A 26607-nucleotide genomic window follows, 5' to 3' on the forward strand; every position below is an offset into this window, starting at 1 on the left:
TGGCGGCTGCAGCTCCTCGCAGGGAGTGGAGGGTCAGCGCTGAGCTCTGCTGTGTGTGTCAGCGACAGGGAACGGCATGGAGCTGTGCCAGGGGAGGGGCGGCTGGGGGTCAGGGGATGGTTCTGCACCAGAGGGCGGTGGGATGGAACGGGCTGCACAGCGCTGTGGGCACGGCCCTGAGTGCTGGAGATCAATGAGCGTTGGGACACCGCTCCCAGACATCGAGTTTGGGTGGTGCTGCGCGGAGCCGGGGGCGGCACTCAACGATCCTTGTGGGTCCCTCCAACTTGGGATATTCTCTGACTCTGATTCAGTTGTTAGAAATGGCCAATCTCAAAACAAACAAACCAAAAGCCAAAAACATACACGCGATCACGCTGCAGTAACGCACACCGATCCTCGCACGGCCCCGCAGCGCCGCGGCTCCCTCACCCCCTCTGCTGGCGGGCGGCAGCGCGGCCGAGCATGCGCAGTGGCCTTCCTGCTGGGTTACGAAGGCACCGCGGGGTTGCGGCGGGGCGGGCTGTCGGGGCCGGGTAGCGCTGCACGACGGCGCCGTGATGCGGCGGGGCTCAGAACTGGGTGCGCGGGCAGCACGGGGCGGTGGGGCCGGGCCGTACGTTCCGTGGTGTCAGTGGCGCTAGTGCTGTCACACCAAAAGTACGGCCTGTGTAACGGATTTGAGGCTTTCCCGACAGAGTGCATCCTCTGCAGCAGTTCTTTTGCAGATGTAGGTTTTGTGAAGTAAATGCTGAAGGCAGCAGAGGCACGATGACAAGATGAGCTGTTTGACCTGCTCGGCTGATTGCAGACAAACTGCACGTCAGATTTTATCTCTTCTTAGCGAAGGAGAAGCTGGGGAAGAGCGAGCTCCTAAAATGGCCGGTGCTGCCATGGGGAACGTGCTTGAAAACCCATCTGTGTTTCCAAATGGGCATTAAATTATTGCAGACATCTTGGTACTTGCTGTGCGTGGACGTGTCTTCTGTTGGAAAACAACACATCGCAGCGATGGAAAATAACCTGAATTCTTCCATCCCGTTAACTGCAGGAGGTTTGCTACCTGAAGGGCCACGTCTGGCAGATGGGCTGGTTGGGCATCACAGCCCAGTGCTGGGGTTTCAGTGCCATGCACACAGCTGCTGGCTGGGGCTGGGCTGGACAGTCATGGCTGTACGGCTGTATGACTGTGTGGCTGAGACTGTCCTGTAGAAAAAGGGCTCCTCTCTGCAGCCTGTGCTCTGGGCTTTCTTTGCACAATTTGCTGCACCTTGGGATGGGCCCCGCGGTGGCTCTGAGCCTCACAACAGGCCCTGCTGCTGCCCCATCCCTGGGCCAGGCCTTGCAAGTCCCCCACAGCAACAAGCTGTACCAGGGCAGGTTACTTCTATATGCAAAACGATGACTGCTCCAGTTTCTAGTGGGCTGCTCCCAGACAGGGTTGATGGTCTGATCCTATTTCTGATTTGATTACAAGCCTTTTGGTTCGCATTCATAAGAAGTGAATGACAAACACTACTAATGGAACCAAGGGGGCCCTGCCTGCAGCCTTCAGGTGGAGGAGGGGGACCAGGTGTTTGTATGGGCTGCATTCCACAGCCTGGCCCATGAGAACTGCAGGAGTTCAAGGCTCCAGTGGACAGCACACAGCATACCCTAAAGGAATATAAAGGAGTGGGACTCTTCCTGGAGTACGTCTGGATTGGATTTTAGAATGAGCTTTTTGGAAGCGTAGGGCCTGCAGCTGAACACTGTTCTGGGGAATGGAGGAGGGAGGCAGTGCCTGCAGGGCTGAGGCCTCACCTCGCTGTGTTCCACCTTAGGCTGCAGAGCCGACGTCAGCCTGTTTTCTCTTGGAATGCTTGACCTTGTGGCTGAATGGCTGAGAGCTGATCCAGATACCACGGCCTCCTCACAGTTAGAGAATCACAGAATCATTGAAGTTGGAAAAGACCTCTAAGACCATCTACTCCAAGCACCAACCCATCACCGCCATACCCACTAACCATCTCCCTTATCTCCCTTTGCTTGCAAACCCAGTCAACAGCTGCACAGTGAGAATTCTGGCAGTGCCAAAGTGCCAGTTGGGCACCATGGCAGCAGCCGCTGCCCCAGAGGGCCAACAGGGCCACTGTCACTGCTGCAAGGAGCCTGGCACAGAAGAACATCCCTGGAGCAGGTGGATGGCACCATTGCCATGAGGATCCCCAAACAGACAGAACAAAACTTGCTTTCATGGGGCCACTGCATCTCCCAGTTAGAATGAAGGTCAGGCATAAATTACAGCTCTGATTCCCTGGGGATTCCTGCCTCTCGCTGTGTTTTGGCAGCTTAAGGCCTCTTTGATATTTGAGCGAGGCCTTTCCCTTAGCACATCTGATCCTGATTACGGTTTATGGCAATGGTAATTCTTTACCTCCCCAAGGCAGCAATTTTGAGAAGAGAGAGGGAAAACAAGTACAGTGTGATCATTTAGGAGAGGGGGCACACTGCACAGCATTTTAACCATTTCTCTCTTTCACAGCCATGGCTCTTCCACACAGACTACCACTATCGGTACCAAGCACTTCCCGTGGCAACACCCCATATCCAGCAGTGAAATCACTGCGCGTGGAGGCAAAAAAAGAATGAGGTTGTGTATATATGTATCCAGACACTGAGTTCTGAACAACACAGCTGTAGCTTGGGTAGATTTTTTGTCACTTCTGTTTTCTGGTGAGCACAAAGCGAGCAGGCATTGCTAAGTGCCAGAGCTCTTCTGACTGCAGCAAATTGCCCAGGCCCCAGCGGGTACCACCATCAACTCTCTCCTGCTTTAGACTTGAAGGGGAGCCCTGCTCTGTGTCTGGCAAGCACTGGGCACATCTGGGACAGTACGGAGGTGGCAGGAAATAAGCACTGCTGATTTGCTTTTGTGATATGTCAAGGCAGCGTGTGATATAGGCACTTGGGCACACAACAGGAGGTTTCTCATGCCTGTTCGTAACATGCTTCATTCCCTTGTTGCTTTGGCTTCTCTGCCTTGGTTACATCATGAGCTCCCCAGGTTCACTGAGGCTCTTTAGAGGCCACACAGGGGCTTTACAATGTGGAGAGCTCTTGACTATGAATAACCACTCCTGAAACATGAATAGCCTCTCCTGAAGCTGGCACCATCAGCTTGCCCTCAGACAAAACATCACAATTCACAAGAAGCACCAGAAGCACGATTCACAAAATGATTCCATTACCTGTCAGCGCTGCAAATGCCTCCAGTTAGCAGAGGGCTGTGCTGGGTACAGTTCTTTGGTGGAGGTGACCATAAACACCTCACAGGGAAGTGCACTGTATTTGCTCCTGGAGCTAACAAGGAACAGAGACATTAATAAAAGACACTTGTAATATCTTTGCTAAAAAAAGGACATTCATAAATCCCAGTCCAGAACCCTTTCCAAAAAGTAACACAAAACTGTCACAGCGCAGGAGGGGAATGAAGCAGCACCAGCTCTCAGTATTGCTGTGATGTAGTGAACCCCCTCAGGGAGCGTTTTACAAGACAAAATTTCTACTCAGTTAATGCTAAGGAAGGGTCCAACATGAGATTTTTTTCCCCTTACCATCAGTATTTTAATTAGACTGTCATATTATCTTGGGATGTACAGCTTACGAGGAAGGGGAAAAAAAGCTTTATACCTGTATCTCCCTGTATGTTTTCTTTGTGTGAAACAAGCAGAAATTTGAGAGCCCAGGTGGGCAGCGGGTACCCCAACTCAATGGTAACACCGCAGCCTGCGAGCTGCATCTCACGCTCATAAATCAGCCCAATTATTCTAACGAGGAGAGCTGGGTCCTTCTGCTTCGAGCCCTGCTGGTTTACAGAGAGAGGAGAGCAAATAAGAGAGAACAATGGCAGCTTCCCCCGGAGGGGGGGCAAAGGCATGAGGGTCAGTGGGCGATGCTTCTCACCACTGCCACTTCAGGAGGGCAGCAGGGCAGCTCTGCATCAGCCCCAGGAGTTATTCCAGATCAGAACCAAAAGCGGTTCCTTTTCTTGCCCTGTATTAAGTTTTCTTGCAGTGGTGAAAACTGGAACTTGTTTTTCTGCAATGACAGTGCAGGTTCTTATTTACTCCATGAATCTGGGAGCTGAAGCTCCAAGAAAACCACAAACTACCATGAGATTTATTAATGAAAGATGAGAGCCAAAATTATGAGCGGCCCCATTCATTGTTTTCTATGTTTTCATCCTAGTCCCTCCTATTGTCCCCTCTCAGTGATGACTGAAACAAATCATTCAGGTCTAGATCTCTTATTATGATGCCCACAGAGCCTCCTTGCTATTGTTCTGGCCAAATGAAAAACATTTGTCAGGGGTAATTGTGGAATGGCATAAAAATTCATCTCTATTTTGCTGACGAGGACCTAATTACTTCTATTCTATTGTGATAATTTTTGCACTGAGTTCAGATATTTTTTAATACAAAACATTTTTTGAAATGGCCAGTTTTGGCCTTCCTTGGGACATCCTCCTCTCAGGAAAATTCTTCTTGATTTCTATGGATGTTCTCAACGGCTTATCCCTCTTTTCTAATGTCACTTGTCCTAAATTGTCTTCTTATTCCTGCCCCATACACAGCCTAAGTTGTGTCCATATTTTCAGCCTTTCAGGCTCCAAAGAAAGCTCTATAATTACTTGATAGTCGTCATTCCCTCTGTGTTCCCTGTGTTGATTTCAGTGAGCTAAATGCATTGAGATGTCTGGAGATGCCCCCACCCCATCTTCAGCCTGAAGCACCACAGAGACCCCCAGCTGCTGCAGAACAGAATGAAGCTGCCAAAGCTGCCCCCACTAATGGGGGAGCTGAAGGGTTCATAGACAGAAAGTAAGGGGTGTGCTGTAGTGCCTACAACCATGGATTGCAAGAGTGCCCTTCTTAAAGCCAACAAAATGGCATCTTTTTTGATGGAAATATAACAGTGGGACTTCAGAGCATGACCAGCATCCAGCATTCAAAACAGCATGCGTCAGGCCAGACACAAACTGTGGGACTATCTTTTAAGTCATTACAAAGATCCAGAATTAGTCATATTTACCTTTTATTTCCGAGCCTTTCATGTTTCCCTGCTTTTGTGTTTTCAACCTTTCCTTTACTGGGAGCAGGATACAACTTCAAGGGAGAAGAGGAACAAAGAAGACACCTGGGTTTGGGGTGCTGGGCCTCTGTGCACCAAGAGCCACAAAGTCCAGAGAGCCAGCAGAGTATGAGACCCACAGACTTTCAGTAAGCCTTGTGATATCAAAAAACATCTCTGGAATTCATTAAATCCTTAGTATTATCTCCAACTTTACCACTCATGTTTTAAAATCAGCTTTGTTATTTCCTTCTTTGCACCACAGGTGTTTCAACAGTGCTGCCATGGGGGAAACACCACCAGAATCAGAAGTTACAGGGGGGAAATGTCACCTCTTTGAAATTCGGTGACAAGGCACAGCTACTTTGTTCTGCTGTTTTTAAGTACTTCTGCTTCTGTTAGTGAGACTATTTTAACTACATGTTAAATCAGAACCTCCTGATGGAGCAGAATCAAGCAGCAAAGGCAGCGCTGAATGGCTCAAGCAGCCCAGACGTGTGTGTACCGACCTTTACTCTTCGCACAGAGCAGAAACAGAGATGAGAACCCCAGCTGCCCTGACTGCCTGTGTGCCCCAACTACGTGCAGCATCACTGTCTTCTCTCACTACCAGATTGCTGTGCTTGCCAGCACCATGCAGCACCTCATCCCACATGCTCACCTGTGTCAGGTGGGATTAAGGGGTTGGGAAGGCTGAGCTGAGAGTTCCTGGCTCAGAACAAACACTGTCCTTAACACACCTGGCAGGTGAATTCAAAGACAGAGCTTGGAAAAATGTGAGAAAATGATTTCTTCATGTCCAGCTGTAGCAAAACATTCTCTGCCTGTGTAGCCCTGGTGCCTTAGAACTCCCTTCTGAACAGTAAAGCTAAGGAGAAGACAAGCCATCACCTATTGCCATATTTAAATCCAACCACTTTTTCTTAGAGCTTCCACTTCAGATCTGAGGCCAAACCACAGGCACGGATGGTCCCAAAACAAAGAGAAGCTTGCAGTGACCAGAGCTCCATGGGAGGCAGAAATTAGAAGTGCTTTCGTAGAATCACAGAACAGCTTGGGTTGGAAGGGACCTTAATGCCCATTCAAACCCCAGCCACGGGCATGGGTAGGGCTGTCACACAGTGGGTCAGGCTGCCCAGGGTCCCATCCAGCCTGGCTTTGAATGCCTCCAGGATTGGGGCACCCACAGTTTCTTCAGGCAAAACGCTGCTTTACTCAGGACACGTGCTGTTAGCCAGAACAAACGTCTCAGACCTCTTTACAGCATTTCCCACCAAATAACCAAATGCAGAAGTTATTTTAAACAAAAATGTTCCTGCAAGGCAATGAGGGAAGATTTAACTGAAGTCCATGGGAGCCAGCTCACACCTCATTGTGTTTCCTTGCTGCTGACTTCACTAACATCTAAAACTATAAAATGCACATTGGTAAAGTTAAAACGGCCATCGTAATGCTTCAGAGCTACACCAATATAAGAATACATGGTTTTACTAACAGCTATGGATTTATTTCATAACTAAATCATCACCAATAAGTCTACTGCATCACCAAGCTCACTTAAAATAAATAAAAAATGGATTTTAAGATAAACAGGCTCAAGGCCAAAAATCCACATTCTTTGTAACCAGGGAACTGCACATATGAATGCAGCTATTGGAAGAATAATTGGTCCACAGTTACAGGCAAACACAGCATTTTGTTGTTTCCCCTTCCCCTTCAATGGCTGCTGGATTTTAGAATTTGCATGATGACTTTTTTTTACTGAAGGAAAAAAATAGAGCTCCCATGGGGCAGCTTTACCCACCTCCCTTATGGAACTGCCTTTTTTTTCAGATTATCCCATTTATTATTATTCATACCTTTAAAGAGAAAGAAAATTCTTTCCATACTCAGACCTATAATGATGTAGGGGGGAGGGAATTAAAAAATAAAAAGCCCACTCACTTGCTACTTCTGCCAGCAATTGAGATCAAGGCCAGCGATTTTGTCCTTTCATGCTTTTCCTTCTGTGTGATGGAGGCCGGCACCAGACACCGCTCTGCCTTGGATTCCTTCACAGCATATAAGTCTGCTCTACCCTCATCAGAGCTGCAGTGATGCATGCTAATAAAAGAAAGGAGAATTTTCTGTGGTCCAGAGGAACCAGTTTGTCACCAAATCTTTGCTATTAATTGATAAAAGTAGAAACCTACGTGCAAACCTGTAGGGTTTTAGCTGGTGTGAAAATGATTGAGCTGCTGTCCTCTTTCAGAAACTGCATTTGGTCAGCCCATATAGCAGGAAAACCAATTGCTCCTTAAAGCATTATAAAATTCTGCTCAGAGGCTGTTGGTGCCCAGAGATTTCACAGCATGCCATGCGTTAATTGCCTCTCCTTCCACTCTGTGTCTGGAACATTTATCTCTAATGCGCCTTACTGAGGATTATATTAGTTTGTAAAGTGGAGAAGGACCACAAAGAAAACTGCTGAATACATACAGTGCCTCAACGTAACAATTTGCAAGTAGCCTTACCGTGAGCATGTCCCGCTCTACCTTTGTACAAGTTTTCTCTTTTGCAGTATAGGACGCATTCAGAAAACTAGGTGACCTTTAAGGTCCCTTCCAAACGAAATCATTCTATGATAGAGCGTGTGAAGAATTACACGGCTTCATCAATGAGATCATTGATTTGCAAGCTCCAACGCCGTGCTCCTTTTTCCTCTTTTTAACCCAATTATAGCCTTTTCTGAAACACAGTGTAGTCATTTCTGGCACAAACTCAAGTCACCCCTGCATATATCAGTGCTATCAGCATCTCTTCCAGGAGGATCTGCTCCATGATCTTCCCAGGCACAGTGGTGAGGCTCACTGGCCTGTACTTCCCCTGATCTTCCTTTCTTGCTTAAAAATGGGAGTAATGTTTTCTCTTTTCTAGTCACCAGGGACTTCACCTGACAGCCACAGCTCTTTAAATAAGGTGGAGAGAGGCCTAGCAACCACGTCAGCCAACTCCTTCAGAACCCTGGGACGCATGTCATCCATCCCTGTAGTCTTGTACATATTCAGTCTCACGAAGCAGTCTTGATCCTGCTGCACTCATACAGTGGGAGGGACGTTGCTCCCCTGCCCCCCACTCCCCTTTGAGATTCAGGGACACGAGATGCATGGGAAGCCTGACTGCCAGTAAAGACCAAGGCAAAGAACTCACAGAGTACCTCAGCCATCTCTGTGTCTGTCGCAGCCAGTTCTCCCTTCTCATTTATCAGAAGGCATATACTCTCTTTGGCTATCTCTTTTGACCAATGTACAATGGAGCCCCTTCTTGTTATTCCTCACATCCCTCACCAAGTGCAGTTTGACCTTGGCTTTCCTGATCCCACCCCTGCACGTCTGGATGGCATCCCTGTATTATTCCCAGGACATGTGTTACCACATCCCATATTTACTTATTTGCAGATGTCTTTAAATGAAGTCCCAGTCAGCTGGTACAAGGATATTCTCACTGACAGAAAAAAAACATCTTTTCTTTGATTTCCAGAGTGCATCAGGAAGATGAAGAGCAAGGTTCCATCCACCTACCCCCCTCAGCCTAAAAGCCAATCTTGTTAGCATGGGTTTTTTCATAGCATACAGCTTTTCTCAGATCAGGTGTCTGTCATTTCTTTGCCAAATAACATTCTTACTCTGTCCAACCTTCGTGGCATTATCAAATGAAGTGAAATCCATTTATCTTTGCAAACAGGTGGCTTTTTTGGCGTGTTTTTTCTTCCTCTCCAATATGCCCAAACACATCTGGTCAACATGAAGATAACAAAAGTATCTCCAACCCACACGTGGCAGAAGAGCCGTGTGTTTCTGGTTGGCAGATTGGGATAACCAAACATGATTAGTGAGGGGCTAGGGACTGGGAGAACTGCAGGAGGAGAAACAAAGCAGCTGACAAAAGCCAACACAGCATGAAAAAGAGGAAAGGGCTACAAGTGAGCATTTAAGCAGTAAGGCTATAGGGATTCCTGAAAGCAGAGGTCATGTTACCTAATGAAAGTAATTAATGACCAATCTATTTAAGTTGCCCTGTCTAGTGGCAGATAGTACTGAAATACCAGGCCAGTTTCTACCTAGAGCATTTGATACTTAGTGAAATACTTTACATATATATGTGTGTGTGTGTGTGTGTGTTTATATACAACTATATATTTACTGTAATGTGCGAAATAAGAGAATACTGCTGTCAGGTGTCATCTGTCCTGTAGCAAAGTTTTTAATCTGTGTTCATAGAACCAACTTATTTTCTCAGTGGAAGAGCCATATCCATCCACATCACTAGCTCCTGACTTGCCAGGCTACTCCAATTCCACAAACCCAAAGCAAAAGCTGTAGTGGAAATGGTTGCCATACAGCCTGCTGCTGTTACATAAGGTCAGAACAGTGCTGTAAGGGACTTGAATGCAGATCCACTACTGAATGTAAACATCAAAGAGCCTCAGTGCTCAGAAATCCCTCAAAGGATGTTGGTACAAATGCCTGGTGGCATTACTACACTAACAGAAGGTACTAAGTAGCTTGTTGAACAGCTTGAAAGATGGTGGGATCTATAAAGACAAGATATCCGAACAAGGTTAGAGTTGTGAAAGTAATCAATTAGCAATGACTGGCAAGTCTTTCTGTTCTGTGACCCACATCCCATAGTCAGCTCCCAAAGGTCTGCGAGCAGGGGCTGGAGAAGACAGCACTGGGAAGTGTGAGGGGCTGCTCTGGAACGGGGGCGGTTTGTCATGCTGGATGTACCCATGTAGAAGTGAGTAATACTTTGAAATATCATCATGGCACTGTATAAAATGTGAAATAATAGCAAAAAGCACGTGCTTGTTCTGTTCTTTCTGTCCTTCCCCCTAACACACAGGTTGAGAACGTATAATCCCACATCAAATGCTGTAGGCATGGCCCTGCAAGTCCAGTGACTCCTGAGTGCACAAGATATCATTGCCGTTCATCCTGCCAACTGTGTTTTGGCAGGGTAAGGTAACCCTTTCTGGGCCCATCGCTGCAGCTGATGCACTGCTTTTGGTTATACCTGGGTTCCTGCTTCTAAAGCTAACTTGGTTGTGATCAGATACCACATTCCTTGTGACTGACAGCATGGACTGGGTTTGCTCTTTTTCAGCTTGCTTTATGAAATGTGACTGTTATAACCACACGCTTTGAATTGCCCCATAACCCTTTATGATGAGCTGCACTAACAACAGTGCCCCACTCCTTGGCCCACACCCCTCAGGGTGAGGCATCTCTTCCTTTAAGGCCAGCAACTATTCTTGATGAAGGACTGATATTAAATGAGAAGACCCTCATGTTTGTCCATTCCGTCAAGCACTCCCCTTAGAAAGCAGCACAAATCTCTAACAGGATTTCTGCTACTGGACAATTGTATGAAGAATTGCTGCTACTTTCTTTGTTTTTCAAACATCTTAGAATACAGTTTAGCTCTGAATAATGATTATATAAAAATGCAACCCAGGAGCTCAACTATCGTGCTGGTTTTCATCTCCAGCGCTCTGACTGTTCAAGAAAGAAAAGGCTTTAGACATTTTAAAGCCCATAGAATACAAAAAGAAAGAATTTGTCTCTGGAAGAGAGATTCATAATCACATTTGATCAGAATGGGTCTCTTCTATCAACAGGTTCATAAAAATATAACAGCAAAAATAACACTAATAATAGTAATTTGAACATATTCTGAGGATAGATAGGGAGATGACCTCACGTGCTTTGGGGTGAGATATGCCTGAGAAACCAAAGCTCCTGCTCCCAGCGGTGGAACCATCATCAGTCACACCTCCAGAGGGCGATGGTCGGGCTGCTCTGCGCCTCTTCTCCGATGTGGTGGATTTGACACCACTATTTTCAATGCTGCAGCTAAAAGAGATATTCAAGTCCATGCTACAATTTTATGTCTAATTGACTGTAGAGTGGTAGCTGTGGCATGCCTGTAGCCTTGCCTTGCAGAAACAGACCAAATGCAGTGATTGTACCATCCCACAAGATCTTGTGAGACTGCTTTTGAAACTGCTGCAAAAATGAAACTGCTTTTTATGAGCCTTTACCCATTACAAAAATGTGATTTTTATAAGATCAAACCAAACACCTCCGACTCCTTTCAGCACAAATCCCATCAGATAAAGCTATGAAACAACATACAACCCCCTCTTCTGCAGGCCTGAATCTCTCCATCACATGACTCTAACAGTTAAATACGTCCCCTGCACACATCTGGTTTTTACATAAAGCTGGATACTGCACGGAACTTTATCTGAAAACCAGCTGAGAAATACAACAATCAAGCAACACAGTGAGACCACAGAAATTAAATACAGGTTTATAAAGCAGTAAGGGGCAAAGAGCAAACTAAGGGCTTCTGGTTTTAAAAAAGGTATAAAGCAGTTATTGGAAGTGGTACACAAAACAGCTAAATGAACTCTTTGATTTTAGGATATAAATATATATATATAGGATGCATATCCATGCATCAGTTAGCTTAAAAAAGCAACCAAACCAATATCAAACCATCTATTCACCCTCACTCACAAGAAGAAAAGCATTATAAAAAGAATAAGTGTTTTATCTACTTCATATGTAAAAATCCAAGAACTCAGGATCTACTCAACATTAAGGGTAATTTCAGCCATTGATGCAAACTACATCTTGAAGTTAAGGATAATTTCAGCAACTGCCTCGAGCTACATCTTGTAACTCAAATTTCTTCCAACAAACAGAACCCTCTAAGGAGTAATAGATACCAGTCTTCTGCGCAGGACTCATCTAGAGTTGAATTAACAGTAGACATTCAATCCTTTCACTAACAGTCTTTTGAATACTCTTGTTCCAGCATAGATGTCTTGTTCCAATTTAACTTAATCCACCTAATCCATTTGGAGTACGGCTCATTTATACCTCAAAAACTCAATGGAATTGAGATACTAAATTCTGGAATTGCGGTCTAAGACTCACTTGTCTGGTTAGATTACAGCTTGCTTCATCATTTGAACAGACAATTCTTTGGGCACCTGAAATTCTATGAAGCCTGATGAAACCTCATGCAATCACCATGTTCAGAATCAAAAAACCTGACATTCCTCAAAATCAATCTGAAAAACACACTGAGTGCATCTGATAAACTGGCAGGATTTTGCGTTCTTTGTCAAAGCCAATAGTGCACCAACTGCTGTTCCTAGGAGCTACCGAGGTAGGAGACAACAATAATGAGTCTGACAGCACATGTACCCAACAAGCTGGAAGCTCAGGCTCGGTGCTCTCTCACCTTGCAAGGTGCCAAAGCATCACCTCTCTCAGGACACTGCTCTGCTCAGATCCTCTGCTGCTCTGGACAACACTCTCTGTAGCCTCCTGTTGGAGCTGGCCACTGCAGAGCAGAACCTGCCAACTTGTTTGGCCAGGAGAATAGAAGTCCAGAAAGAGGGAATATAAGGGAGGTGGTTCTGACTTATGATCAGCCTTGGTTGATTTCCAAAACTGGATTTATTGGGTAGCAGCAATTGCAGGTTGTGGCTCAGCACAAGTGCACTCACAGCTGAAACAGAAATTAAGAGGAGGTAAACATCAGTTTCTATCATACACTCTTAGGACTTATCCTCCCGGACTAGGACATAATCTGTAGTTTCTCCCTGCTTTCCACCCCTAAAATTAGCACTCGTCCCAGTCCATTCACTCCTGTTCCTACAAAGCAAGTAGCAGAAATTCCATGTGGGGCCTGAATAGAAGCATCTCTGCAGCCAGTTATGGATGGAGTGTGACTGTTTGCTCTCAGCTCTTTATCCAGTGGTTTGTGTAACCACCTCCATTCAGAAAATTACTTTCAACATAGCACCCAAAAGTTTATTTGGTAACCACCAAACACCACATAAATCATAAACTTAGTTTACTTGGCAGGAGTTAATACTCCAATGTTTTGAAAAGCCAGCTGATCACTGGAGTTGTCTGTGGTAATTTCATACTTAGAAACATTGCTTCAAAGGTGGGAAATCATCACCTCTCCTCCAGTTTCACACTGTTACTTGGAAGCCAGGTGGAAGCACCATGACGTTAATTCAGGAAGTGATCCCAGTGCTCTGGATGTATCTGAATGAAGCTCTGAAACAATCACAGATAAGCATTTCAAAATCCACGTCTCTTCACTCAGCAAATAAGGCACAACACACCCAGCACAGTGCTTCTGATCCAGCACTGCAGCTCAGTAACCCAAACTTTGCCATTAAAGCTTCTAGCTTGCAACAGACATGTATTACTGGGTCTAACCCTCAAAGCCATATAAAAATCAACAAAACAAAACAAAAAATTAAGCTAGGAATAAATACGATGCTCTAGATTTATAGACTGTCTTATTATTTCAGGCAAACTTTCCTTTGCAGGCTAACCTTACACAGCTGCTGTCACCACCACATTACCAGTTCTATATTCTAGCAATGTCTTTGTTTTCTAAATAAATTAATCTAAATAAACTTAAGCTTTAAGAAAAACTACCTGTGCCAAGATTTACAATATACCTGACTTCTGATAAAAAGACAGAACACCTGTGCACTTGAAAAGGGCTTACAACTTCAAACAACAAATGCATTAAAATAATTTGGGTCAGTACAAAATATAAAGGCAGGAGGCATTTCTGAGCTACAGCTCCACTGGTGCACTTCACAACGACTGCCAGGCTGCAGTCATTTGACAATAGCCCCGGAGATAGACTACTATTGCTCTCCATTTATGAATCTGAACTTAAATTCCCTTCCAACTCGCACGATACTATGATACTATGAAATACAACATTTCCAAGCATACAGCTGCACTTGGAGGCAATCAAGGTTGTGAGATAAACATCTGTAAAGACTTAAAATGCTTTGTTTGTTTTGTTTTAGCATCCTAATCAAAACAAGGAGATACATTATTGTATACAATGTATTGATACATTGTTTAGCTTAGAGAAAACTCCTGGGAGACCTCATGGTGGTCTGCCAGTACTTGAAGGTTAAACAGGAGGGGGAACACCTGTTTACTAGGGTGGACAGTGACAGGACAAGGGGGAACGGTTTTAAACTGAGACAGGAGGTTTAGCTCAGAGATTAGGAGAAAGTTTTTCACTCAGAGTGTGGTGGCACACTGGAACAGGTTGTCCAAGGAGGTCACGGATGCTCCATCCCTGGAGGCATTCAGGGCCAGGCTGGATGTGGCTCTGGGCAGCCTGGGCTGGTGGTTGCCAGCCCTCATATGGCAAAGGGGTTGAAACTCGATGATCATTGTGGTCCTTTTCAACCCAGGCCATTCTGTGATTCTATGATTATTTATGGCTCATGATCATTTGAAGACAAGCAAACCAATAGTCATTAGATAATACAAATTAACTGCACTGCTCTGTCAATCTGTAAACAAACTTCCCATGATATAAGTTTGTTCCTGTAGGTAATTTCAAACTCCTTTTTCTATAGTAAGATGAATCAGTTTACATACTGTTTTTTGTTGGTTTGTTTTTAAGTCCTTGCTGTTTAAATCAGTACCTTTTCTGAGATATCCTATCTTGATATAAACTAATGACTACTGTAACCAGACTAAGGGGACAGAGACTGCCAAGAGGCAACCCAGCCAAATCACCTTTTTGCTACTAAAAGAAAAACAACATTTTGGCTTTTGTGTTTCACTTCAGTATAAACAAAGCTGCCATGAATCCTGTGGCACTACAACAATAGCAGTACTCCTGAGATTATCTAATTTTATTACCTCAGCATTACTCAGGGGAAGCTGGTGGCAAAGCTATACAAGTAAATTGTTGATTAGCTCGGTCTCGCTAATCCCCGCTGCAGAAGATGTAGCATGGCAATCAGGATATAAAATGTTTATAATTATTGGTGAAGAGCTATTACTGAAGCTATTCATATCTGCATACTCTATACTTGCACCTGAGAGACACAGTTATCAAGAAAAGAGATTGCAATCACATTTCCTCCAATTTAGCGAATTGTTATGAAGGTTTGACTTAAACATAAAGCTGCTGTCATGATACATGAATGAGCAGGAAAAAATGCATGCGCACACATATTTAGTAACTACCAGAAATAGGAAACAAGACTGAGATTTCTGCCATAGTCTTACCTCCTCTCCATTCTCTGACTCGGGTTCTATTTAAATCTCACCTACAAGAATGTCTAGCAGCTGCATGTTTACTACTAACCTAATTCTAACCTTTCACATGCATTTATTTCTCTCCATTCCAGGTCGTTCACTATTCTTTCCAGCCTTACTGCAATATTAGTTGGCCCTCATTTATATGGTACAGCTCCCTGCAGCACTGTGCCCTGCAAGGGCATGCCTCCCACTTGCACTCAAATCCATCTCTCACCACAGTATAACTCCTTTCTACTCAAGGCTTTAGAGTACAGCTTCAGAAGATACATAAACCTGACATAGTCTGTGAGTTTAAGCTTTCATACCCTGCTTAAATCACATTTTCTCAAATTACTCCTCCAAAATTCCAGCTGAGTGAAAGATGATTGTAAACAGGGGCTGCACGTGGATCACGGAGAGAAGTCCAGACTCCTCAAGAAGGCCAAAAAGCTAATTCCTATTTGGTCCCTAAAAGTAAAGCAACAAGCATAAGCTACTTGCATTCATTAGTTCTACAGTGGTTTTCTTTCTACACGTGTAGATAGGGGAAAAAAAAGCATATGGGAAAAAGACAGCAGGATCTTAGAGAAGCCATGAACACAGCTTCGGGTAAAAGAGCAATGGAAAAAATGCAAGCATTCTGTCCAGATTTCAAGTAATATTCTATCAAAAAGGCATTCCACAGAAACCACCCAAAAGCTAACCAATAAAACATTTCTCCTGTTTTTCAGAAGAGCCTTGAAGCATAACCATGTCCAAACTGACAGCCTGAAATCTAGCTCAGCTATGTATTGGCCATTTAGTTTTGCAGTGATTTAAGAGCAATTATGATTATGAACTTTCTTTAATAAGAAAACAGCAACTTTATTTCATCTGTTCTATCTACAGTGCTTCTAATGTATTTAAAAATCATGGGAAAGTGGAAAGGTTGGAAGAAAGCCCCCTCAGCTCATACTGCTGTCACAGGGTTCTGTGTCTGACCGCTTCTCACCTAGTGGAATTTCAGAACTGGGAAGTCCAGACATTTAACAGCTTCAGGTTACATTACTTTTCAGTTCTGGCGTGCGCTTTAAGCTTCCCACTTCCTTCTTCAGGACACTAAGCAAAGTTCTGGAACTATCCAAAATCTTCATGTAAGCAGCTTCAGTTTCAGCAAGAATTTTATCAAGCTCATTCCGCGAAGCTACCTTCTGAGCCAGGTTTTCACACACACACTCCAACTGTTCATTGAGGATTTGAATTTCATGCTGGAGTTTACTTTTTTCCTCTTCTGCTTGCTGGATCTGTTTGTTCAGCTCCTCTTTTTGCATACACAAGTCTTCAATACACTTCACGAGCTCATTGTTGTAACCCTGAAGAACAGCTCCCTGCTGCGTCATCCTCTGCTCCCGTCCCTGAGCCCTCCAATGGCTTCCCGAGGTCTCCTCTCAGCAGCAGCCTTCTGCACATTAATACAAAAACAAGAACAGAGAGAAAAACTATGTAACACAGTTATTCTGTGATGCTATGTTTAAACGCAGTGTTGTGGGGAAAGATGTACTGCTACAGGCCAGTAGGCCAGTTCTGAGGTGTGCTTGTCACTTCCCTTATCAGAAAGGAGGCAGGACAAGATTCAGGCTCTGCATCATAGTATGGTTTGGGTTAGAAGGGTCCTTAAAGACTATCAGTCCCAACACCATGATATGGGTAGAGCTCCCACCCAGCAGCTCAGGCTGCCCATCCAACCCAGCCTTGAGTACCTCCAGGGACATTCACAGCTTCTCTGGGCAGCAGTGCCAGGGCCTCACTGCTCTCTCAGTGAAAAATTTCCCCAACGTCTAATCTGAATGTCCCATCTTCTAGCTTAGAACTATTTTTCCTCGACCAATCACTACCTGCATAAAAAGCTCATTTCCCTCCTGCTAACCAGCTCCTCTAAGCATTGCAGTGCTCCCATCAGATCTCCCTAGAACTTTCTCTTCCCCAAGGTGAACACTCCCAGCTCCTTCAGCCTTTCTTCACACGTGAGGTACCGCAGCCCTACGAACATCCTGGCCTCCTTCGGACCCACCCCAACAGCTCCGCACCGTCCCCACGCCTGGACCCGGCCCGGCCCAGTCACGTGACCGCGGGGGTCCCGCCGGCCCTCGGCGCCCCTCGCGCTCACCCGCTCCCTCCACGCGTGAGGTGGCCGAGCTCCGCCACCGCCGCCTCAGTGGGAGCTGCGAGGGAAGGAGGGAGGCGGCCCGGCCAGCCCGCTCCCCAGGGACATTTTAACAACCACTCCCTACCGAGCGCCTCTCGCTGAACCCAACGTACACAAAATGGCTTCTGCCTATACATCAAGGCGCCGGGCGGAAGGGGAGGGGGGAGGTGAGGGGAGACCTTCCCTTTCCTATCCCCCCCAACACCGCCGCTCCTCTCGCTGTCCCCCCCCCCCACGTCGCCCCCACCTGCCTGGCGCTGCCGCCCACTCGGCTCGCACCGGCCGCCCCGCCGCGGGACTCCCTTCGCGCGGCCCCCGGTCGCTCCCCTCGGCCAATCGGCCGCGCCCCGCCAACGGCCGAGCAGAGCGGGAGCGCCGCCGAGCCGCGGGGTGAGGGGTCACGGAAATAGCCGAACAGTTCCGAAGGCGGCGTCACCCTGACGGGAGCGTGAAAGCCTCTGTACGGAAATAACCGATGTTTTCCGAAGACAGGTAGCGTTCGGGAGAGGAGGACGAGGCGGGCCGGCCGGCCGGAGGGGGGGGGAGGAAGGGGGAGAGTTACGGAACGAGCCGATGTTTGCCGAAGGGAGAGACTGAAGGGCGTTGGGCTCGGCGGAGACTGCCGATGTTTGCCGAAGGCAGAGTCGCCCGAGAGCAAAGGGGACAGAGGGGACGGAGCGCGTCGGAAAGAGCCGAAAAGAGCCGACGTTAACCGAGCGCGGCGTCGCCCGAGTTTCCCGGATGTAGTTGGAGGAGCGGCGACGGCGGCGGCGGCGGGCGCAGCGGGGGGAGGAGGCGGCCGCGGCGGCAGCGACGGAGTCCGCGCTCCCGGAGCGCCTCAGCGGGGCCGAGCTGCCGGCGTCTCCCCTCAGGCTGCGCGCGGCGGAGATGGGCCCGTGAGCGCCGCTCCCAGCCCAGCTGCCGAGCCGCCCCCTCCCTCCCTGCCCCCTCCCTGCCCCCGGTCGGCGGCGAGGCGGAGCGCCGCTCCCCTCCTCCCCCCTCGGCGCCCGTGGCCCGGCCGCGGCCGTCCCTTCCTGGTCCCCTCACACTCACACACACAGGCCGGGCATTGATGGTAATGTATGCGAGGAAACAGCAGAGACTCAGTGATGGGTAAATCCCCCTCCTCGGCCCCCGCGGCTCTCCCCCCCGCCTCCGCCATGTTTGGGCCCCTTCCCGGCGGCCGGTAACGGCCCTCGCTAACGTCTCTCTCTCTCTCTCTTTCTCTCGCCTTCTCCGCAGCTGTCACGACCGCAGGGGGGACTCGCAGCCCTACCAGGTACCGCCGCGCCGGCCGCTAGGCCCGGGAGGAGGAGCAGGGAAGGGAAGGGGGGGGGGAGCTACTCCAGCCCAGGCTTCGGCCGTCGCCGCAGGCCGCGCTGCCCCGCGCGGCTCCCGCCCGGCCCGCGGTGCTCTCTCGGGCCCGAGGGGTGGGGAAGGGGAGAGGCGCCGGCCCGCAGCCGGGAGAACGGAGCCGCCGCGGCGCTGCGCGGGCCGGGCCGGGAGGAGAGGCCTAGCGCGGGGCCGGGGCCTAGCAGCCGGGAGGGTGCGAGCCCAGGGGCGGGAGAGCGAGGCCGGGTCACGGGCGGAGGAGCCGAGAGCCGGGGGAAGGCGAACGATTTCTTCCTAAAAACAAAAGGCGACTTGTTCGCCCCCCGCCCCCCTCCCCAAGGCCCTTCTCCCCAAAACTGCTGCTGCGGACTGTAACCTGAGCAGGGCATGATTTTAGACCCTGAACTGGGGTTGCCAGTAGGGCTTCGTCTCTACAGTTGCCAGTCTCTACAGTTGCCAGCTGCTAGGCGTGCTCAAAGACATCTAGATCCTCTGGCTTTTAACAATAACTTCAATTTAAGTATGATGAGCCCCATAGTCTTCTGCCTATGAAAAATAAGGAAGAATAAAAATAAGAAAAATAAAATTATACCATAAGGAGGGTGTGAGTCTGGGGAATGCAGTGTGTTGTGATACTGCTCTTCTTAGGGCACGTAACTAAACCATTTTATTACATTTCTGAGTGTTTCTATCACTGTGAATTGTCATCTGATGGTCCGAGGCAGCTGTCAGTGACAGTTCATGTAATATAAACACTTGCCACTCATAAGCTTGCTCTGCAAAATCAAGCAGATCAAAAAGAGACAGAACGTGTTAGTTTTGGTAAATGTTCCCAAATGAATTGTCACAATATGTTTTGCCCCCTTGCACACCCCTCAAAATTCTAGATTTTATTGTATCTGTTATGGGGTCGCTAGTACTGTAGTCTATCTGCAGAAGCTTAAGGTAGATGCAAAAGGAAGTGGCCTCCATTACAGTATGGATATTTACAGTTTACTCTGTTTCAATGTAACTGTCTCTTTATTTCTTTAATACCAGCTGCACTTGTGCTTGTTTTGAGTGTCAGAGGTATTGTGCCCCACTTACTGCTTAAAGTATGAAGTCCTTCACTGAAAATATAGGAAGAAATTAGGCTTATCTTAACAGCAAATGTCACGTTGGATGTCGTGGTGAGAGCAAATGGTTTCAGTCCTAATTACAGAACTTGTTGCTCTAATGTAGGTAATTAAAATTAAGCGGATGAATAGTGGTTGTTTAAATGGGAAATAAAAATTAATTACTTCAAAAAGTGTTTTAGAAAAAAGATCTAAAATTTATGACTGATGTTAAAATGTTCTTTCTGTAACTTTATATCTAATGAAAACGCCTGTTCTCTTGTGATCTGTTTCAGGCTCTTAAGTACTCATCCAAGAGTCACCCAAGTGGTGGTGATCATCGTCATGACAAGATGCGAGACACCACAGATCCTTCACCACCAAATAAAATGTTGCGGCGCTCTGATAGCCCTGAAAACAAATACAGTGACAACACAGGGCACAGTAAAGCAAAAAGTGTGCATACTCACAGAGTTAGAGAGAGGGATGGTGGTGAGTTATCTTTAATTAACCTTTATTTGAGCAATTACTATTTTCTCATAAAATTACACAGTTGTCACTCAGGTGAAGGGAGCATTGAGCCAAGCGATGTTCTTTGATGCTTGGAAGACTGCTGTGAAACCAAAAACCATGTTTGCTTGGAAGTAGGCATTGTAACACCTGTTAGCTGTCTTATTTTTACAGGAATGAGAGTTCTTGTTTAAACCACGAAGATTAAATTAACTTCTTTTTTTTTTTTTTAATGAATGTGTCTGACTTATTTCAGACATACTGCAACGTTCAATGAGATGAAACCATATTCTAGAGTTTTAGATATCGGCAATCTTAGACATTTAAGTTGCTATTTTATTAAAAATAATGTTGTGTTTCTGTAATGTAGTTATGTGCTTCCTGGACTACACTCTGAGAATGATAAAAAGTAGCTTTAGATCTGGTTGCTGTGTAGAACTCCTAACAATGTTAAAATCAAAGATAGCTCTTAGTATAGTATCTCTTGGCAGAAGCTTAGTCAGGTAGCCTCCCATCTTTTTACAGTGTATTTTAAATGATAATAGCATGCTCAATAGTTTTATGCTGGTGTTATTTTCTATTTCTACCTCCTAAAAACACCTAAGAGTAGGGTTTTCCTTTTGGTAAAGGATAGTAACAGCTGGAGGTTTATAAAGTTTGTTACTGACTGAGTTTGGAAGCCTGTTTTGTAAGTATTCTATTTGTTCTTTGTACCGGGTTATAAAGTATTCAGGGACAGAACTTGAGACAAAGAAGCACCAGGAAAAGTTCTCTATAAAGTTAACAACCTGTGATGTACAGGTGTGTTTATCACTGCAGTATTGTTACTTGTTAAAGTAACAAATATAATATCTTTGTGTCCTTTAGAATATATTAGTTCCATACCACATGTACATTTATGGCGCTCAACTGTTCTTAACAGTTCTTACATTTTCCCACTTTTGGGGATTAACAGTAGACCACTGATGCTGAGATGTTACTTAGTAGAAGGTTTGCAAAGACTTGCAGCATTTTTTAGTACATTGGTTTTCATTATATTTGCCTGTACTTGAAAACACAGTAATCTCAGGATGAAACGCAATGTGAAACTGGTAGACTGCTATTCCACATTACTTTCCAATACACAAAAGTGCCTTCTCTTCCTTTTCTACCTATCCAAAGGTACTTGTCCTACCTCTTCCTCTAATTCTTCTGTGTTCTGGTACAGTCAGTAAACTGATTTCAGTGAAGCTACATTTAGTGGAGTTATGCATATATGACAACGTTTGGAGGATGAGCCTCTATGTGGGGAGCATATTTGCTTATTTTAGTACTAAAAATGTTTTTGAGGGTAGAGAACAGATTCTGAAGCTCTCGCTGAGTCTGGACTGAATAGTTGGTGAGTGATCTGAGGTGTGGATGTAGACAGTAATGATGGAGAAGGAATTATTGGTAGCTTTGTAAGTGTAAAGAACACTCTCCCACTGCTGTTCATAGAGTGAAAAATGTCCTTTATTCTATCTGAGAGTGGTCTTGTCTAAATTATATATCAGTGGGCTGGGAGAAGGAGGTCATCTTAAACAGTTTGAGGGAAGTTACAAATTTTGAAAGAGCATCTATGTTATTCTATAGAAAAGAAGAAATAATTTTTCTTGTGTGTTCTTCATAAGTTTAGTTTGGCGGCAGTTTCAGTGTTCTAACATATACTCAAAACAACCAAAGAACAAACCAAAGTTAGTACTGTATATTGCTGAACCCAAGATAGCCAGATGTGAGCCAGGAGAATGCCAGCCTTGTCTTCCAGAGTAACTCCTTGCAAGTTTGAAGTTGTTGCATCTTATTCTCTATGTCCCACTAAGATTTACCAGATCTTTCTCTCATTGTAAATTAAAGGTAGGTGTTAGAATGTAGGTGAATATGGACACTTGCATGTTGCTGATGCCCAAAAGACGCAGTCTAATAGTTTGCAGTGTTCTCTGTCAAATTACTCTGAGGTACTGTTTTGTTTTATAATATCCCCTCAGTTTTGCAGGTACAGATGTACCTTGGGGGGAATAAGAAAAATCTTGCTGTGTTTAATTGAGTATATGGCAAGTAAAAAAAAAAAAAAAAAAAAGAATGCTAAAAGTTTTCATCACAGTTGTCCTGTGATTTGTTTTTCAACACATTGCAGTGACTTCTTGGGGAAAGAAAAATCGGCTTGTTTGTTTTTGTAATTGTTGTACATTTCATTATTTTAAAATGAGTAGTGCTTGATTTGAAGCTGTTAGAAAGGTATCATTGCCTTCCTGTGACCTGGCTGAACTTAGCAAAACAAACCTCATTCAGAAATCTGCAGTAGTCATTTCCCCAGAAAAACCTTTGTTTTTCTTTTCTCTTAGAAATCAAATCAGAAATGTGGGGTATTACTGCTAAACATAAAGATGAATTAACCTGATCTTCTCCCTTTCAAGTTTGTGTTATAGAAAGTGCTCTTAATGTCACCTGTGCTAAATTTTGCTCTGGATTGCTACAAAAAGATAGCTTCATCCAACATGCTGATAGGTGCCGGGGACTCATTTAGTCCTGATTGACTCACATTTTTGTGGTAAGGCCGGGAAGGGCTAACCCTTGTAAAGATTTAAGTACACACAACGTGAAAGGGCTGTGATTCAATTAGTTTAAAATGAATAAAGAAAGAAATGCTAGAACCCTCCCACTGTGAAAAGCTTTGCTGCCTATATAAAGGTATTTATCATAGCTTATACTGGGAATCTTTTTTAATTTGTAGAAATAGATCCATAAGAAATTTTATTCCTGATAATAAATATCAACAATTGATAATTTGATCAATAATTAAGGTTTTAGAACTTGGGCTAGGAGTAAGCCCTCCATACCAACACACTGAAAACAAAGCATTTTTCAGAGTTGCTTCCTACATGGTTTCTGTGGAAAGAGAACACAGAGAGACATTAGTTACTCTGGAGAGAGACCTCCAAGTTTATCTTGTGTTAATGGTAAAGTACATGCAAGTTTTTGTCACATCCCTTATTTTCAAAGAGTTCTTGTAAGTCTAGCATATCAGAGTGCTGGAATAACTTTGTTCTTGCTTTCAGGTCCCTGTGCATGAGGATATTATCTGTATGTGCAAGGGTTTGAAATCTAATGAACAACCACCCCCTTCTCTGTATCTCTTATTTCTAGGTCAGCTGCTATAGGCAACATGGAGCTGTAAGAGATCAGGAGTCTTAGGAGACCAACTCAAGTGCGAAGTTCCTGAACAGTAACAAATAGGGAGTTACAGCCAGCATTGTTTACAGGGAGCAGAGCTATGAAGGGCCTTGTAAATGTGGAAGAGTGTTTCCACTAAGGAGAAAAGGGAAGTACAAAGATTTTAACATTATAGTGCCCAGGGATGGTAGATGATCTTTGTAAGCCTTTTTGAGGGTACAAACAAGGTAATGATAATGCTGAAAGTACAGTAAAGAAAAACCAAAGCGCTCAGATATGTAGGGTGGAATATGTTGGGAGTGCTGTGAGGGGGAGGTGTGTGCATATATGTATACCAATCATTTAGGAGTAAAAACAAAGAGATGGCCTTCAGAGTTTTGTTTTGTTTTTAGAATGCTATTTCTTTTTACTTAAAGGTTTATGTGCCAGGATGACCAACAAGTGATAGCAAAGAATTGTAGCAAAACTTCATGCAAATAAAAATAATTCAGTTTAGTTAGTTGATGTACACAGTTGTTCCGTGCAGTGCAGATACTGAGTTTTTCTCTACATTTATCGCTAGGAGGCTTCAAAACAAATGTGTTCTTCATGTTGGGATCTTAATGGATTCTTTACAAGAAATGGAGAGCATAAGTATATACAATGTGATTTTTTCTTTTTAATTTTTTTTTGCTGGACAGTATGCTGTGTGTGCTGTTTTCATGGAATTTGATTGTAATTTGTTACTTAAATTCCAAAATATGACCAACAGTGAATGTTTCTTTTGCCTGCTTTTTTAACTGGCAATTAAGAATACTCTCATTAATGGCTCTCTCTGCTCTGTCCTAAGGTTCATAATTTTATTGCTGTTGGAGCCGGTGTGGAACATTGCATGCGTTCCTAGTTTTAAAGAACTGTTGCTGGGAACTTGTGTCGTGAGTTACCCTGCATTGCTTTTAGTGGCTCCTGAAGGAGTCTGCAGTCCTTGTTGCAGAAGGAATGCTCAACAGTTGGATGCAGGAAGTGAACTTTTTCCTGTGTTAGCAACCCTTGTGGCAGAGGAGGGCAAGAAACAAACTGCTGGTTACATTGGTATCATTGTTAATTAGCTGGCAGAAATAAATGGCGTTAGGGCAGGTGGAAGAGAGTGGAAGCTGCCGTGGCAGCATGCATTGCAAAGAGGAAATTAAAGGACTGCTGAAAAGAGGGAAGTCTGAGAACAGCGAAACATAGTGCAGAGCAAAGGGGTTGTGGAAGCAGGTGGTGTAGATGCCGGCTATTTAGTCAGTGCTAACTGCTATAAGTGGTCAGTTTTCTTCACAGTCACCACTCACCTGGAATGAGTGAAGTTTGTGATTCAGATGAGAGTGTGGGTCATCCATGAAACAGGCTTTGTAAACTGCACCTCATCCCCAACATCAGAGCAGTTATTTATTTATTTATGTATTTATTTGTAAGTGTAATTTCCAGGACCACTCAAATCTTAAAAGCTTTTTTGTTGGATTACAGGGAAGAAAAAAAAAAAGAGATGGGAAAAGTATTCTGTGATTTTCTTTGGGTCTCTAATTTGGAATAAAAGCTTTCTTGTATATCTCGCTAGTAGGAGAACCTTCGGTTGGGGATAGTTCATTTTTAAGAGTTTGCTATAAAAGTTTGGAAATTACAGATAATACAGTTGTAAAGAATGGAAAATAGCTTTAGATCTGCTCTGTATGCTCAACAGTGTTTCTGAAATGACTTCTTACTGGCTCAGTTGTATTAGTTTTTTATTACGATTTGGTGGTTAGGGCTTGGTTGGCTTTTTTACTCTGCTGTGAGAATCTCAGGAAAGAAAGGGTAAGTGTAATAATAGTATCACAAATATGCCTTGTGTGTACACTCCTGTAGTTTAGATGTTCGTAATGTTGATGTTCAAAATTACTTTTGAAAACTACCTGCAACGCTTGCTTTTAAAAAGCATGGGATGGAAGATGCTTTTAGCTTCTTCTGCTAATAATAGTTGGTAAGAATTGTGCTATCAAGATGACAGTATTAAAAGCTATGGCTTTAAGGTGTGCATTTAGATGGGTGAAGTGCTCTAGTAATGAAGTTAAAGTATCTGATGCAGTTTGAAAGAGAAAGGCAATGTACTAATGGGAGACGATCCAAAGTGGGAGCTCCAACACATGGCAGCAAGTGATGCTGCTCGTTTGCAAGCTGTTGCTGCAGCCAATTCCCAAAATCCGTTGTTGTGAGGATCATGATGCTGGGAATGTTATTTACCATCCCCATTTACTAGTATGTGAAATACAGATCTGTAAATAGATGAATTCAAGGTTTCAGTTTGGTTGATGGAACATGTATCTCTTAGTGTTGTAAGAACTCATAAACATTTTGGATTGTAAGTGTAATTTGTTTAAGCGATTCTAATAGCTTGACCTGATAGGATTTTACCTGCAAATGTAGTATTTGGAGAAGAAAAATATTGTCTGTGAACAAGTTTTGTTACATTTGCATATCTCTGGTACATAGAAAGGACACTCCCCTGTGATCAGTGTACTTAACTGTCGTGCTTTCTGAAGGTTTGATTCCAGGCTGAGTTTGCGGAAGTAAAGTTTTGCAGCCTACAATCTGAGCTTCTGTACTTCTGGATTGCTCTTCAGGAATTGGGAAGTGGCAATGAAAATGGGTAGACCAGTTGTCTGCTTCCAGGCAACAGTGAAGAGAGCAATTTGTAAAATGTGTGGCATTATTTACTTGAATTACTCTGTACTCTCTAATGGCCCCTGATTAAAGATGGTTCCTTAACTGCTGGTTGGGACACAACTCTTTTCTCTGAAGAGAAATACTGTTTCTGACAACTTAGATTTTTCTTCCTTGCTGTTTCTGCCCTTTCTGTATAGACTATCAAATAAACCTGCAAAAGTCACTACATTATGCAGGACTTGCTGACAAAGCCCGGCCTCTGTTCTGGCTGAGGGAAGAGGTGGTTTCATTGAAATGTGATTTCTTTTCTATATTCTGTCTTTTAACTCAGCGTGCTGTAATATCTTTGTGGTGGAAAACAGTAATTCAGGGGTACTGA

At 44.8% G+C, this 26607-nt stretch overlaps 2 protein-coding genes across 11 annotated transcripts in view; one reads left to right on the top strand and one right to left on the bottom strand.

Annotated features, from left to right (window-relative positions):
- Nucleotides 1–3327: 3327 nt before the first annotated feature.
- Nucleotides 3328–17830, bottom strand: LOC140248604 (microtubule nucleation factor SSNA1-like). Of its 8 annotated transcripts, none has more exons than XM_072329460.1 (3): nt 17691–17830; nt 16246–16695; nt 3328–3342 (listed from the first exon to the last, which is right to left on the bottom strand). In XM_072329460.1, exon 2 carries the CDS (start codon nt 16631–16633, stop codon nt 16289–16291), a length of 345 nt encoding a protein of 114 aa, XP_072185561.1. In that variant the 5' UTR covers nt 16634–16695; nt 17691–17830; the 3' UTR covers nt 3328–3342; nt 16246–16288. The 8 variants fall into 8 exon arrangements, with proteins under 8 accessions (XP_072185561.1, XP_072185559.1, XP_072185560.1 ...); XM_072329458.1 differs by lacking the exon at nt 3328–3342 and adding an exon at nt 7201–7215; XM_072329459.1 differs by lacking the exon at nt 3328–3342 and adding an exon at nt 15633–15722.
- WAC (WW domain containing adaptor with coiled-coil) overlaps nt 17824–26607 on the top strand; it is a 56368-nt gene continuing 47584 nt past the window's right edge. The window contains exons 1-3 of one of the 3 annotated variants that reach the window (XM_072329456.1): nt 17824–17931; nt 18682–18718; nt 20162–20357. In XM_072329456.1, coding sequence (XP_072185557.1) covers nt 17915–17931; nt 18682–18718; nt 20162–20357 — 250 coding nt within the window. In that variant the 5' untranslated portion in view covers nt 17824–17914. The other 2 variants (XM_072329454.1, XM_072329455.1) reach the window with 2 other exon arrangements.

Source organism: Excalfactoria chinensis, chromosome 2, assembly GCF_039878825.1.
Source record: "Excalfactoria chinensis isolate bCotChi1 chromosome 2, bCotChi1.hap2, whole genome shotgun sequence".
NCBI lineage: Eukaryota > Metazoa > Chordata > Aves > Galliformes > Phasianidae > Excalfactoria > Excalfactoria chinensis.

Bases quoted from the DNA above. Each gene is read 5' to 3' on its own strand.
- LOC140248604 (XM_072329460.1), bottom strand. From the start codon at position 16,633: ATGACGCAGCAGGGAGCTGTTCTTCAGGGTTACAACAATGAGCTCGTG.